The 14,174-nt window shown below is 52.7% G+C and overlaps 4 protein-coding genes across 8 annotated transcripts in view; 3 read left to right on the forward strand and 1 right to left on the reverse strand.

Moving 5' to 3' along the window:
* ttn.2 (titin, tandem duplicate 2) overlaps positions 1 to 14,174 on the forward strand; it is a 157,592-nt gene that overhangs the window by 52,813 nt on the left and 90,605 nt on the right. For 4 of the 5 annotated variants that reach the window (XM_076015835.1, XM_076015834.1, XM_076015836.1 and 1 more), the window contains 10 exons: positions 5,291 to 5,365; positions 5,543 to 5,653; positions 5,742 to 5,804; positions 6,118 to 6,162; positions 8,412 to 8,462; positions 8,562 to 8,957; positions 9,382 to 9,660; positions 9,827 to 10,096; positions 10,306 to 10,445; positions 10,648 to 10,774. In XM_076015835.1, coding sequence (XP_075871950.1) covers positions 5,291 to 5,365; positions 5,543 to 5,653; positions 5,742 to 5,804; positions 6,118 to 6,162; positions 8,412 to 8,462; positions 8,562 to 8,957; positions 9,382 to 9,660; positions 9,827 to 10,096; positions 10,306 to 10,445; positions 10,648 to 10,774 — 1,557 coding nt within the window. Of the gene's footprint in view, positions 1 to 5,290; positions 5,366 to 5,542; positions 5,654 to 5,741; positions 5,805 to 6,117; positions 6,163 to 8,411; positions 8,463 to 8,561; positions 8,958 to 9,381; positions 9,661 to 9,826; positions 10,097 to 10,305; positions 10,446 to 10,647; positions 10,775 to 13,851; positions 14,038 to 14,174 lie in introns of those variants that run through there. The other variant, XM_076015838.1, reaches the window with a different exon arrangement.
* Positions 1 to 14,174, reverse strand: part of LOC142881515 (thrombospondin-type laminin G domain and EAR repeat-containing protein-like) — a 132,945-nt gene that overhangs the window by 7,301 nt on the left and 111,470 nt on the right. The gene's annotated exons all lie outside the window — the stretch shown is intronic.
* LOC142881526 (uncharacterized) lies at positions 6,316 to 8,407 on the forward strand. The gene is made up of 3 exons (XM_076015852.1): positions 6,316 to 6,363; positions 6,550 to 8,062; positions 8,352 to 8,407. Exons 1-3 carry the CDS (start codon positions 6,316 to 6,318, stop codon positions 8,405 to 8,407), a joined length of 1,617 nt encoding a protein of 538 aa, XP_075871967.1.
* On the forward strand, positions 11,573 to 13,899 carry LOC142881527 (obscurin-like protein 1). Its single transcript, XM_076015854.1, has 7 exons — positions 11,573 to 11,831; positions 11,959 to 12,225; positions 12,452 to 12,715; positions 13,137 to 13,276; positions 13,486 to 13,612; positions 13,771 to 13,834; positions 13,893 to 13,899. Exons 1-7 carry the CDS (start codon positions 11,573 to 11,575, stop codon positions 13,897 to 13,899), a joined length of 1,128 nt encoding a protein of 375 aa, XP_075871969.1.

The raw sequence follows: 14,174 nt of genomic DNA on the forward strand, positions 1-14,174 counted from the left end.
CAGAGAGTCCAGAGAGACCAGGGAGCTCAGGAAGACCAGTGAGATCAAAGAGCATAAAGAGTCCAGAGAGGCCACAGAGTCCAGAGAGACCAGCAAGACTAGCAAGCTCACAGCATCCAAAAAACCCAAAGAGTCCCAGGAGCCCAAAGAGCTTAGAGAGATCAGTAAAACCAGAGAGCTCAAAGAGTCCAAAGAGACCAGTGAGACAAGGGAGGTCAGAGAGTCCAAACAGACCAGGGAGCTCAGAGAGACCATGGAGCCCAAAGAGTCCAGAGAGCCCAAAGAGACCAGGGAGCTCAGAGAGACCAGGGAGCCCAGAGAGACCAGGGAGCTCAGAGAATGGAGCGATGTCCCTCCACAGAGGGGTGAGACTGCGAAGACAGAAGGAGGTTTATTGAAGGATCCAATTGAGACAGAATCTTCAGGGAAGAGAAGAATTCCACTCCAAACCACTGCAAGAGGTACAGAGACCACCTCCATCACCACCCTGTAACTTCTAAACTGTCACATGACTCCTAGTTCAGGTCATGCTGAAGGCTTTCATCCAGCCAGCAGGGGTCCCTGTTCAGCCCGTAGTTCACTTTAAATGACTACGTCCCTGTCATCTCCATCTTACAAGTCCATTCTGTGTCTTTTCCAAACTCTTTTTTGGCCTTTTTGTCCGCTCCTGAACTCGGATGTCTTGCAATTCTTGAAAAAGACGCTGAGATGGAATCGGAGAAGATTCCAGATGCTCCTTCTCCTGGAAGTCCAATCCAGGTTAAAGAGAAAGCAGCGACGAGAGGTATCCTGTCCTGTCCTCTCTCTGACTCTCTCGCTCTTTTTGCCTTTGTTGTCTTTAATTGCGGGTGTTTGTTTCTTTATCCTTTAATCTCTTGGCACCGCTCAAGGTGCTTTCTCCTCACACTCTCTGGAAATGCCACAACTTCATGCAGCCAACTCTGATCTTGCTGAGGTGGAAGATCAGAGTCCTCCAGCAGATCCTGCAGCAGGTGGAGGGTTCAGAAGAAAGGATGGAGGAACCACTCAGAACTACAGTGAGGCTGCAGAGCAGATTGGGGTTGAAGGTCTCAGTTCTTCTCAGCAAGCAGGTCCAGGAGTCAGCGCTAATGCGTCTGTTAGTGGGGATTTGAATGCAGAGGGCTCAAATACCAGGAAGACTCTGCAGGAGCTTCTTTCTCCTCCTTCTCTAACAAGAGAATTTGTTGTGACACAACCGGATTCACCAGCAGTAACTGTAGAAAAGACAAACTGTAGAAAAGCTGCAGAATACTGTAAAACTGGGGGTTCAGGGACAGCGAGTCAGCCAGTGAGTCGTCACGAACCAGAGAATGAAACTCTGAAGTTCCCCACCGCAACTTCTCACAAGGATCCAATGAGCAGTGACATTAAACCTTTACTGGATCCATCAGAGGGAGACTTGAGTGAGAGCACAGAGAAAGTTTTCATACCTGAAATGCAGAAAGGCTGCTTGGATGGCATAATAAAAGCTGTTTCTCAACAACACAACGAGCAGAGGGCTTCAGAGTTTGATATCATTTGGAAAGACATTCCATCAAAGATCCTCAGAGCTAAAGAAAGAACCCTTGAGGTTCCAGTGCCTGAAGGAGCAGGTCCAGAAATGAAGCCTTCAGGCTCAGAAGTAGCAGGTCTACCGTTACCAAAGGTTTCTGCAGAAGGAGCGACAGAAGCAAAGTTTAAGGAGACAAACCAGGTTGGAGGTTCAGATGGACAAACTGTCAAGTCTGATGAGACACCACAGAAGAAGAGAAAACCTACTGGAGTTCCATTTCAACAGGAGCTGCTGGAGTTTGGAACAGTTGGAGATGCATCATCCAGAAGTGTTGCAGTCAAAGAACCTCCTACCTCTCTGGAACAGAGAAGGGGTGTTTCTGTCGCCCCATCGGCACAGAACAGAGCCGCTGATCCGGAGGTAGCACCTGGAAACTATGGTGATGAAGTGGGTCATGACTCACACGGGGAAGAAAACCAGCTCTGTGCAGGCCTACCTGGCAAAGCTGCAGAGAAGCACTGCATGACACACAGAGTCAAGGTTGGAAGCAGAAAATTAATCGAAGAGGGAGAAGATTCAGCTGAACATCAAGACCTGCTTGCTCAGGTTGGTGCACCAGAGAAACTCGCAGATAGAAGCACCAGGTCACAAGAAGCTATTGCTGAAAAGGAGCAGCTGAGGTGGAGCCGAGGTGGAGATAAAAGTTCTACAGTTTCTCAGATTAAAGACCGTTTTCAGGGACCAGAGCCAAAGCTCTGCTATGCCGGTGTGGAGGTCGCCCACTTTTCAGAAGAATCCTCCGTGGAGAAACATCTCCAGTCAGCCAGGCCCGATGCAGGGACTCAGCAGGTAGTCACAGTTGGCAGTCCAGCTGAAGAAGTTTCAAAACGTCGGTGCTTCCCTACTGAGGTTCCATCATGTGAGAAAGCTGATCAAGTGGGCACGTTGAGAACCACCAGACCTGATGGTGGTGAAGGCCAGCAGGCAGTTGGCGGCCTCAAGGATGAGCCTCCAGCTGCAGCTGAAGATGCCAAAGCTAGTGACACCAGTGAGAGTCCAGACTCTGACCCGGAGTCATATCCAACCACAGGCCAGTCTGAGTATCCACAGGAACCTCAACAGAAAGCTGCTGGAGCTCCTGCAGAACAGCAGCAGCTGAGGTTTAGCACAGGGGAAGTAGCTGACAGGGATGACCCGGGTGACACAATCACAGTGAAGGTAGAACCTCCCAGTGTTTTCCCATTAGAAACAGAACGTGCCAGTGTCACTCCACTAGAACCTAACGCTGTTTCTTCATTTGCACCTGACAGTGTCGCTCCACTAGAACCAGAACCTAACAGTGTCCATCCACTAGAACCAGAACCTGACAGTGACACTCCACTAGAACCAGAGCCTCACAGCGTCGCTCCACTCAAACTTAATAGTGTCCCTCGACTAGAACCAGAACCTGACAGTGTCCATCCACTGGAAACAGAGCCTGTCAGCGTCTTTTCACTAGAACCAGAAACTGACACTGTTGGTCTATTAGATCCTGATAGTGACGTTCCAGTGGAACCTGACAGTGTTGCTCCCCTAGAACCTGGCAGAGTTGCTTTACTAGATCCTAATATTATCACTCCAGTGGAACCTGACAGTGTAGCTCCACTAGAACCAGAACCTGACAGTGTCCATCCACTGGATACAGAGCCTTACAACTTCTCTTCACTAGAACCAGAAACTGACAGTGTTGCTCTGATACAACCTGACTGCGGCGACCCAGTAAAACCCGACAGTCTTGTTAAAAAAGAACCTGACAGTGCAGATCCACTAAAACCTGATACTGTCCCTCCACTAGAAACAGAACCTGACATTGTCTCTTCACTAGAACCAGAACCTGACAGTGTTGCTGTGCTAGAAACTGAAGGTCGTACTCCTGTAAAACCCAACAGTGCCATTCAAATAGAACCTGATAGTGTAGATCCACTAGAACCTGACAGTGTCGCTCCACTAGAACCAGAACCTGACAGTGTCCATCCACTAGAACCAGAACCTGACAGTGACACACCACTAGAACCAGAGCCTCACAGCGTCGCTCCACTCAAACTTAATGGTGTCCCTCGACTAGAACCAGAACCTGACAGTGTCCATCCACTGGAAACAGAGCCTGGCAGCGTCTTTTCACTAGAACCAGAAACTGACACTGTCGCTCTATTAGATCCTGATAGTGACGTTCCAGTGGAACCTGACAGTGTTGCTCCCCTAGAACCTGGCAGAGTTGCTTTACTAGATCCTGATATTATCACTCCAGTGGAACCTGACAGTGTCTCTTCACTAGAACCAGAACCTGACAGTGTTGCTGTGCTAGAAACTGAAGGTCATACTCCAGTAAAACCCAACAGTGCCATTCAAATAGAACCTGATAGTGTCGCTCCACTAGAACCTGACACTGGTAAAGTGCTCAAGTCTCCAGCAGCTGCTCTGAAGCTGGTCACATCTGAAAGGTCTCCAGAGGCCAGAGAAGCACAAACCTTCACTTCACCAAGTGAGACCCGTTCCAGAGCAGGGAGAGGTGAAACATCTCCAGCCTGGTCTTCAGGAACCAAGAAGCATGTTGAAGGAAAGGCCTCAAAAGCAAGTCATGCATCTGTGAAGGAGAGAGCAGAGCAGCTGACAGCAGTGGACCAAACCTCAGCTGGTTCTGCTGGTACAGGAGGATCAGATACACAGACTAAAGCGTTTCAGCTGAAGAAGCAACAGAACTTGGATTTACACTCTGGAACAGCTCCAGTAAAAGCTCAGTCTAGTCATCTGGAGGTGTGTGATACCACCAACCAGGAATACGCTGAACAAAGACCGTCATCTGCAGCTAGCGACCAGTCTGTCCTGCACAGGTACCTCACACCTGAAGATCCGTCCCAGGATCCTTCCTCTGGTCTTGAACCGCTTCAGGAATCTGGCAATGTGTCTCTCAGACAAGATCTAGAAGGTGCAGAAACTGCTCGAGCAGGTGAGGAGAAGGAGGGGAGGTCAGCTAGAGAAGGTCCAGGGAAAGGAATGAAGGATAGACTGACTCCACAGGTTAAACAGAGTTTAACTGAACATGTGCTTAGAAAGGTTCTAGAGACATCTTCATCAGTTCAACCAGACAGAGTGTCCACACAGCAGAGTGAGAGAGAGGAACTAGAAGGACCAGCAGCTGGTCTTGGAGGTCAGAAGCCCTCTGGCACAGAAACCCCACCAACAGATCAAATCCAGCCACAGGAGAACAAGACTCAGATAAAAGCTCCGGAGAACCGGTGCAGCGCCACTAGGACAGTTAAGTCCGCTGTCCTTCTTCCTCCTCCTTCTCGAGGGGCCGCTGCGTTAGAAACAAGACCTTCCAATCTGGAGCCACCCACGAAGCAAGAAGTTCTCTCTGGAGAAATGTCACAAGGTAGAGAAGGTCCGTTGTTGCACGTTTGTTTTTGTTTTTTGCGCTGAGCACCAAGCCACCCGGTTCTGAAGAGGATCTTCATGCACATCACTCCACCCATCTGTCTGAGCACCTGTTTGTCTGCTGAGACAGTTTGGACCTTCTCACTCACATCACACCACCACCACCACTCTTCTCTCTCATCTCTGTTCTCCTGAACACGTGACTCAGTGTTTATGGAGCTCTTTGTGTTGCACTGGGTCTTCTTCTCCAACCTGGACTCTCTGAATCCAGAACCTGACGTTTGCTCTCATTACACTCAGTGATCCGGTGGTTCTGAATATCCTGCCCAGCTTCTGATTGTCCTCTTGTCTCATTTCCTCAAGTTCCTTCTGTGAAGGAGAAGGAGCTGCCGCCACAAGAGAGAGAGGAGGTGGTGAAGCCGGCTCCTCCTCAGTCAGGTACCGCTGAGAAACATCTCCTCTTCTGTCTGTCTGTGTTTGCCTGTCTGTCTGCCTGCCTGTCTGTCTGTCTGAATGGGACAAAAACGGCATTCGCACTAGGATGTCTCTGTCCAGCACAGACACCTCCGCACCAGAGGTGTCGCTCTGCTCACTGTCCTTCTTTTGTTCTTGAAGAGCGCAAACCTTCCCTACCCGTCGAAGAAGAAGCTCCTGAAAAGAGAGAAGTAGTAGACCAGAGCAGAAAGGTGGAGAAGAGATCTCCACCCACAGGAGAAGCCAAGCCAGGTATCCACATTCTTGCTGTCGGAGTCGTGTCCAGAATTTGAGTTGTTGTTCACATTAAACTCAGTGGACGTGTCCTTTATGCCAGAAGACATCAAGCCCAAGGCTGAGGGAGCAGCCAAGAAGGGGAAGGAGCCAGCGGTTCCCAAGACAGGTAGCTGGTCCATAAGGACCCAGAAGGGGGGGGGGGGGAATCTTTGTGTTCGTCACCATCTTTGTGTGTGAGACTCCTCAGGTTGTGTGTCTCTGATGTCACCGCACTAATTCCATTGACCCCTTGACCCCTTGACCCCAACACCTCACTGGACGAAGTCATGTGATGGCCACACATCACATGTTGTCATTGTCACCACCATTGTTCTTCCTTAGCCTAATGCTAGAGACCTAGTTAGCTCCTCCCAGTCGCTGCTGTTTGTCACCAGCTTTTCTGCCCAGTAACAAACGTCTGACCTGCACCTCTGTGTTAGATGGAGCCAAAGGACCCGTCCAGGCACCAGGAGGAGTCAAGAAAGGTAGAAACCACACACACACACACACACACACACACACACACACACACACACAACTCACCTGCTGCATAATCACACGATCTCCTCACAGCAGCGGCCTTCTGTCCAACCATAGGGTCAGTTTTTAGGTGATCAGATAAAAGTAGGAGGACCTAAATGACTGCTCTATTCTGCTTCTTTCTTGTCCCATCCCGTTTCCTCTCTGTTAGTTGTGTCTCTTGTAGTTTATTGTCCTTTTTTTATTGGTCTGTCGAGATTTCTTCCCCATTGGAGTGGTTCACAATTTCCAGTTGTTTAACCTGTCTGTGTTTGTTGCCCCCCTGCTGCTGAATAAGTGTTTGTCAGTAACGTTGAACCTCTGCTGCTTTAGAAACGGTTCTTCACAAAAAGGGTAAAATTCAGCTGGAGGAAGATGGAACCTTTGAGGTTCCAACCTTGAAGAAAGCAACCAGGGTTGTGCGGGAAGTGGAGGAGCAGCAGGAGGTCGTCAAGCTGAAGAAAGTTCCGTCGGTTCAACCCAAGGACACTGAGAAGGAGGAGAAGCCCCAGACAGTCACCAAGACCACGGTCTTGACCACGGAGGAGATCGTGCACCGGGAGGAGTCCACGGAGGTGTCGCTGGTCACCAGGACAACAGTGCAGGAAAAAACACCCCGAGAGAGAGCAGAAGTTAGCAGAAGGCCAGACATTGTCCAGGCTCCAGAGAAGGAGGAGAAAGAAGCTCCTTCAGAAGTCTGGAACCGACAGAAACCCGTCCCAACGGAAGAGAAACCAGAAGAAAAAATCACTCTGAAGAAAGTTTCCAAGGCACCAAAGGAGGAGGAACCTGCTCCACCCAGCGCTGCTCTGAAGAAAGTCAAGAAGTTGCCTTCAGAAGAGGTGACGTCAGAAACGGTAAAGCTGAAACCTTTCGATAAGCCAACCAAACCAACTGAGGATATGAAGAAGGATGAGAAGGAGAAGCCAGACAGGGACGCCAAGACCCTCCAGAGAGGAGAGAAGATCCTGAGAGAGCTGGAAGTCAAAGAAGCTCAGAAGAAACCAGAGGAAGGTCCTGGTGAGGCCACGGAGCCGCCAACCAAGGTGCCTAAACCATCTGAGAAGAAGAAAAGTGCAGAGAAGGAGCCCGAGGAGGCAAAAGCACCCAGCAAAATTAAGAAAATCCCACCAAAAGAACCCGAGATGGAAAGTGTCAAGCTGAAGCCCATCTCAAAGCCCTTCAAAGAGACTGTGGAGCCTGAGAAGAAACCAGCAGAGGAGAAGGACAAGAAGCCTGTTCATGAGCTCCTGCGTCGCCGCACAACCCCTGAGGAAAAAGCAAAAGAACTAGAAACAGAAACTAAACCGAAGAAATCTGAAATCTCTGAGGCCTCAGAGCAGAAGATAGAGGAGCCGAAGGAGAAGGAGGCACCTCCGGCTGCTAAGAAGGTGTCTCCTGTTTCGATGGTGAAGAAACCGGAGCAGGTTCCTGAGGAGCCGAAGCCTCTGCAGTTGAAGAAAGGAGTCGTGCCAAAACCACAGGAGGAGAAGGAAGAGGTGGTCCTCAAACCTTTGCAAGGGCTGAAGAAGGTCCAGCTGAAAAAGACGCCGTCCCCTAAAACAGTTTCACCAAAGGAGTCCATTGAGGCTGTGACTCTCAAAAAGGTCCCCAAGAAGCCGTCTCCAGAGGAGAAGAAGGTCCCCGTGGTGAAGGAGGTCTCCCCCGGAGAGGTGCAGCTGAGGAAGGTGGCCACACAGCCGGAGGAGGAGGTCTTTCCGGAGGAGTTCTCGGCAGCAGATGAGGAGGCTGAACAGGGGGAGGACGAGGCCTGGGGCTGGGAACTGGTTCCCCAGGAACCGGACCAGGACTGGGAGGGGGAAGGCGAGGAAGGTGCTGTGGAGGTCCCAGGGCTGACCAGGAGAGGTGAGATGGTGGCGTCGACAGGCCGGCTGGAGACTGGAAACAGTCAACCTTCACCCGCCCTTAACATTCTCCACCGTCCACCATCATGGCTCCATCTAAAGGCTTCACCTCATCTTCACCGTCGTACCTTCAGTGTCCCGTTCTCCCTGCTGCTTTGTGTTCTTTTTGTTGCCACCATGTGTCATGTTTCCCATCATCCATCACTCATATATGGATGTGTCCTCATGGTTTTATCTTCATACCTTCTCATCATTGTCCCATCGCTCCTCCTTCACTGGTCTACTTGCAGTGTCCATCCAGCAGTGTCTCTGCCGTGTCCATCAAACTCATGCTTGCTTTCTCTGAACAGAGGGCCAGCCGGCTGAAGAGGCAGGACGAGGCCGTGGCAGGGGGCTGAAGCGTGAGTCCGAGAACCTTCTAACTGTCCCTCAAATTTCTCATCCGTGCCACCAGATTCTGTGGTTTCAGTGTGAGATGTTGTCTTCTTTTTTCCCCCTAGCCAAACAGACACCATCGCCAGGAGAGGGACGCGGCCGCGGCCTCAGACCTGGCGGTAAGGGTCCATCTCCACCAGAGGAACCCTTTGGAGGCTTCAAGCTGAAGGCCGTCCCCCTCAAGTTCGTCAAGAAGCTGCAGGACATTGTGCTGCAGGAGGCCGAGTCCATCGGCTCTGCTGCCGTCTTCGAGTGTGAGGTCTCACCCTCCACCGCCATCACCTCCTGGATGAAGGACGGCGGCAACCTGCGCGAGAGTCCAAAGCACAAGTTCACCTCAGACGGCAAAGACCGCAAGTTGAACATTATCGACGTGCAGCTGTCTGACACCGGCGAGTACACCTGCGTGGCCAAGAACGCCGGCAAGGAGATCACCTGCACTGCAAAGCTCATCGTGGAAGGTAAAGGAGGAGATGTGCTGAGTTCAGTCCAGCTTTATCTCTACAGGTCTGTGAAGGTTGTCAGTCGTCCAGGTCATCTTAACCTAGAAGGGTTAAGTTGAGACACCTGCAGCCTCAACTGAACCCTTCGGCAGAAAATGTTCAGAATTAAGGGTAAAAGAAATCAGTTCGTGGCTACAAACTGAACACTTGAGTTTTGAGCCTCCTTTAAAAACATTAATAGTCTCTGCAGTCCTGATGGCCTGAAGCAGGCTGTTCCAAAGCCTTAGACTATAGTGGCTAATTGGGAGGTAGGTTCTTGTCTGAACCTTTGGAATGATTGAAAAGCCTGGTAGCAGAGGAGCTCAGGTTCTCTAGGGCTGATAAATAAGATGACCCAAGACCGTTAAGACTCACCGCAGCTGTTTGTTGTTCTCATCATCAGAGCTGCCCGTCAAGTGGGTGAAGGAACTTGAGGAGGAGACCTCGGCACTGAAGGGTCAGCCCATCTACATGACCTGCGAGCTGAACAAGGAGAGGGACGTGGTGTGGAGGAGGAACGGCCAGGTCCTGAAGAAGAAGGCGGGCAAGGTCCAGATCAACATCATTGGTCTGCAGCATGCAGTCACCATCCAGAACTCCAGTGAGGAGGACACCGGCGCCTACACCTGCGAAGTGTCGGGCCAGGAGGAGGTCAAGACCTCCACCAACGTCAAGGTCATCGGTGAGTCCAGAAAACCGCCAAGTCTCTTTCATTAGCTGCAGCTTTGACCTCCTCACACCTTCAGCTGTAGGCTTCAGATGATTACATCATATCGTAGTATGGTCACATTGTATGAGACTGACTCCGCCCACTCAGCCAGCTGACACGTGGTCCTGGTCTCTGACAGAAATCATCAAGGACTGGATCGTGAAGCCGCTGAGGGACCAGCATGTCAAGCCCAAAGCCGCCGCCACGTTTAAGTGTGAGCTGTTCAAGGACACGCCCAACTGGAAGTGGCTGAAGGGCGAGACCGAGGTCACGCCCTCCGACAAGGTGGAGATCAAGAAGGACGGGAAGGAGCTGACGCTCACCATCAAGAACTGCCAGCCGGAGGATGTGGCTGAGTACGCCATGGAGGTGGAGGGCCGGGTCTACACCGCCAAGCTGACTCTCGGAGGTTCATCCTTCCTTCTCCCCTCTTTTTTCTCTCCTTCCTTTTCTCCTTCTTCCCTCCAACCCCTCTGCCTCCCTTCCTACCCTCTTACCATCCTTCCATCCTTACTTCCGTCCAGATCCCTGCTACCTTCACCAGCTTCTTCTACTATGCAGGCGTTGGGTTTTCAGCCGCTGTCCGCTTCTCTTTGCTAACGTGACCTCTCCCCTCAGAGCGGGAGGCCGACATCCTGAAGCCTCTGGCCAGCGTGGAGGTGACGGAGAAGGAGGACGCTGCCTTTGAGACGGAGATCTCAGAGGACGACGTTCCAGGAGAGTGGAAGCTGAGAGGAGAAGTTCTGACCAGATCCCCGGTGAGACTGACGGGACCACACCGGTGTCAGCCACCACTGTCCACACCCACTTCATCGTCATGTGACAGTCTGAAGATCTGATCTCATCTTCTGATCTTTTGATCTAATCTGACCTGATGATCTTCTGATCTGATGATGATGCAGTGATGATCTGATGCAATGATTTCATGATGATGTAATACGATGCAATGTTTCCTGTCAGACGTGCGACATCCAAATGGAGGCCGGCGTCCGGAGGCTCCTCCTGAAGAACGTGCAGCTGGAGCAGGCCGGCGAGGTCTCCTACCAGGCCCTGAACGCCGTCACCAGCGCCATGCTCAATGTCAAAGGTGAGAGGTCGCGGCCTCCTGCAGTCGAGCCGCCTCCACACGTCATCAGCTGTGAAAATAAAGGTGTAAGGTCTGGGGGGGGCGGGGCAATAAAGCTGGTGTCAGACCTTAGATCTTTATTTGAGAGGTTCGAGGTTCTTCAGCGCGCCACACACCAGGAGACTCCATCCTCGGGCAGACATGTTGTGTTGTACGTTTCTGTGTTGTATTGTCCCACAAAACTGTTTGTCGGTCCGTCAGCCCATTGGTCCGTTCAGAGTGGGCGTTGACCGTCTGTGGCGCCTCCAGTGGCCAGTTTCTGGTCTGTAGAAGGTGAGGAGATGCCTCCTGGACGATGATGGAATCTGACGATGAAGATGATGGAACTGGTCCTTTAGAAACCAGCCCAGGTGGTTGGCTGCTGATGTCACATGAGCACTCCCTCAAACAGGAAGTGGGCGGACTGCAGCAGAAAGGGTTTTTTCTCCAGAGAGAGAACGGCCAGGAGAAACTGGCCACTGCGGTGCGGTGTTGTGTTGATGTTGTGTTAATGTTGGTGTTGTTGTTGCGTTGATGATGTTGTGTTATTGTGGTGTTGTGTTGATGTTGTGTTGATGATGTTGTGTTATTGTGGTGTTGTGTTGATGTTGTGTTGATGATGTTGAGCCGCACTGAGGTTCCAATTGTTGTTGTTGTGTAGCCTCGCCCAGGCTTTGTTGCGTCACTGCCGTCTCGATGTTGTGTTGATGTTGTGTTGACGTTGTGTGTTGTGTGTTGTATGTTGTGTGTCCCGTCTTCAAACACCCCTCAGAGATCGAGATGGACTTTGTGGTCCCGCTGAAGGACGTCTCAGTGCCTGAAAAGAAACAGGCCAAGTTTGAGTGTGCCATCACCAAGGACGTGGCCAAGGTCATGTGGCACAGAGGCGATGATGTCATTACCTCTGACCAGAAGTATGACATCATCGACGACGGCAAGAAACACATGTTGGTCATAAACTGCTGCGAGTTCGAGGACGAGGACGACTACACGGTGGCGGTCCTGGGCAGAACCAGCACAGCCAGGCTGGCGGTGGAGGGTAAGTGCTGCTGCTGCGACGCCACTGATCGGCCTGACCCGGAGTGTTGGCCCCGCCCACCCCCAGCCGGGCGTGCCCCTCCCCTCCCCCCCGCTGACGACAGCTGTGTCCGCTGCCGCTGCCGCAGGTATCCGGCTGAAGGTGGTGTCGCCGCTGCGGGACCAGACGGTGAAGGAGGGCGCCACGGCTCGCTTTGAGCTGGAACTGTCGCACGACGACGTGCCGGTCACATGGTACCGGAACGAGGTCAAGGTCCACCCCAGCAGGACGCTGCTCACTCTGGCCGAGGGCCGCAGGCACGTGCTGGAGATAAAGGACGTGACCTTGGACGATATCTGCCAGGTCAAGGCCGAGGCCAAAGGCGTTCCCTGCATGGCCAACCTGACCGTCATAGGTCAGTGACCATTTAGTTGCCCCGCCCCCGCTGCGCTCTCTTATCACACGTTTGCGCGACTCTGTTGTGTCTCTTTTGTCTGTCTTTTTGTTGCGTGACTTCTCTGTTTCTGTTCGTCCTTGTTGTCGTCTGTCTTTCGGACAACCTCTGACCTCTGACCTCTGACTTTTGGTCACCCCAACGATGACCCCTCCCCCACCTTCATGTGCACCGCCCCTCCTTCCAGAGGGCGACGCCTACTTCACGGTTAAGCTGCAGGACTACACTGCGGTGGAGAAGGACCAGGTGGTCCTGGAGTGTGAGCTCAACAAGGAGGTGGATGTGATCTGGTACCGCAATCAGGCTGAGGTCCGGCCCTCCAAGACAGTGGCCGTCAGGGCCGAGGGCCGGCGCCGGACCCTGGTCCTCAAGAGGGTCGGCCACGAGGATGCAGGGCAGTACACCTGCGACTGCGGGACGGACAAGACGACTGCGGCACTGCACATTGAAGGTAAAGATGTCTTGAGAAGCTGCAGCTCCTCCAGGCTGGAGCTCCTCCAGCTTCTGGAGGAGCTCCACGTTCTAATGGAGCCCCTCAAGAAGCTGGAGCTCCTCCAGGCTGGAGCTCTTCCAGCTCCACTAGGAGCTGCAGTTCCTATGGCCTGACTCTTTTCCATGAGCTGCAGCTGCTCCAGCTGTAAGCTTCTCATGCTGGATATCATCCAGGAGCTGCAGCCTGGAGAAGCTCAGGCTCCTCCAGGCTGCAGCTCCTCCTGCTCACCTCCCCTAAGTCACTGCAGCCGCTGCTGCCTCCATCACGTCAGGATGTCTCGACATCGTCTCTCTGTCTGTACACGTTGGATGTGTGTGTGTGTTTGTTTCTCAAACGCTCCTCTGAACTCAGAGCTTTGTGACCTTCTTCTGGCCACCAGCCCGGCAGGTTAAGGTGCTGCGACCTCTGTACGGAGCTGAGGTGTTTGATGGCGAGACAGCTCGCTTCCAGGTGGAGCTGAGTGAGGACGACGTGCACGGCCAGTGGAAGCTCAACGGCCAAGTCCTCGACCCGACTGCTGTACGTTCTCCTCAGACCTCCTGGGCGGGGGGGTCCTGGTGGTTCCTGGGTGTTCGGTCCACTTTCAGCGCCGCCGTGGGTGCTCCAGGCAGACGGCTGAAAATGGACCGAACTCCTCCCAGGTTCCCGTCGCCCGACTCGCACTTCCTCCCATAGCTCGTGTGACTTGGAGTGAAAGCTGAGCAAAGGTTTTTTGGCGCCCCCTGCAGGATGTAGAGATCGTGGAAGACGGAGCCAAGCACACTCTAGTCTTGTACAACTGCAAGGTGCCTCAGACCGGCGAGGTGGCCTTCAGCGCCGCCAACGCCAGGTGCCAGGCCAACCTGAAAGTAAAGGGTGAGAGCTCTCCTCTCATTGGCCAGGAAGTCCCCCTCCTCCTCGGGGCACCTCCTGTCTTTCTCGTTACTTCTTCACGAGTGCTGAATCTTCACGTCGAAATCTCCTGGAACCTTGAGGAACCTTCTCAGACTCGGCTGTGTTTGTGAAACCAACAGAGCTGCCGGTCTCCTTCATCACGCCGCTGTCTGACCTCCACGTCTACGAGAGGGACGAGGCCAAGTTTGAGCTGGAGGTCTCTCGGGAGCCCAAGAGCTTCCGCTGGCTGAAGGGCTCCCAGGAGCTGAGTAGCGACGAGAGGTTTGAGCTGGCGGTCGACGGAGCGAGACACACGCTGACCATCAAGTCGGCCCGCTACGAAGACGAAGCCAAGTACATGTTCGAGGCGGAAGACAAGCGGACCTCCGCAAAACTGCTCATCAAAGGTAAACGCAGGCCGAGCGGCTCAGGCTCCTTTGTCAGAAGGCTCCTGCAGAACCTGATTGGGCAGAGCATGCAGGACCTTCAGAACCATCAAAACCTCTGATTCTGCAGAATCTGCAGAACCTTCAGGCTGCAGCAG

Source organism: Nelusetta ayraudi, unplaced genomic scaffold, assembly GCF_046127955.1.
Source record: "Nelusetta ayraudi isolate G7.1 ecotype Tasmania unplaced genomic scaffold, CSIRO-AGI_Nayr_v1 ptg000200l, whole genome shotgun sequence".
In the NCBI taxonomy this organism is placed as follows: Eukaryota; Metazoa; Chordata; class Actinopteri; order Tetraodontiformes; family Monacanthidae; genus Nelusetta; species Nelusetta ayraudi.

Bases quoted from the DNA above. Each gene is read 5' to 3' on its own strand.
- LOC142881526 (XM_076015852.1), top strand. From the start codon at position 6,316: ATGACTGCTCTATTCTGCTTCTTTCTTGTCCCATCCCGTTTCCTCTCT. The intron at 6,364-6,549 runs GTTAGTTGTGTC...CTTCACAAAAAG, and splicing joins TCCCATCCCGTTTCCTCTCT to GGTAAAATTCAGCTGGAGGA. The intron at 8,063-8,351 runs GTGAGATGGTGG...GTCTACTTGCAG, and splicing joins CCCAGGGCTGACCAGGAGAG to TGTCCATCCAGCAGTGTCTC.
- LOC142881527 (XM_076015854.1), top strand. From the start codon at position 11,573: ATGGACTTTGTGGTCCCGCTGAAGGACGTCTCAGTGCCTGAAAAGAAA. The intron at 12,226-12,451 runs GTCAGTGACCAT...CCCTCCTTCCAG, and splicing joins GGCCAACCTGACCGTCATAG to AGGGCGACGCCTACTTCACG. The intron at 13,277-13,485 runs GTACGTTCTCCT...CGCCCCCTGCAG, and splicing joins AAGTCCTCGACCCGACTGCT to GATGTAGAGATCGTGGAAGA.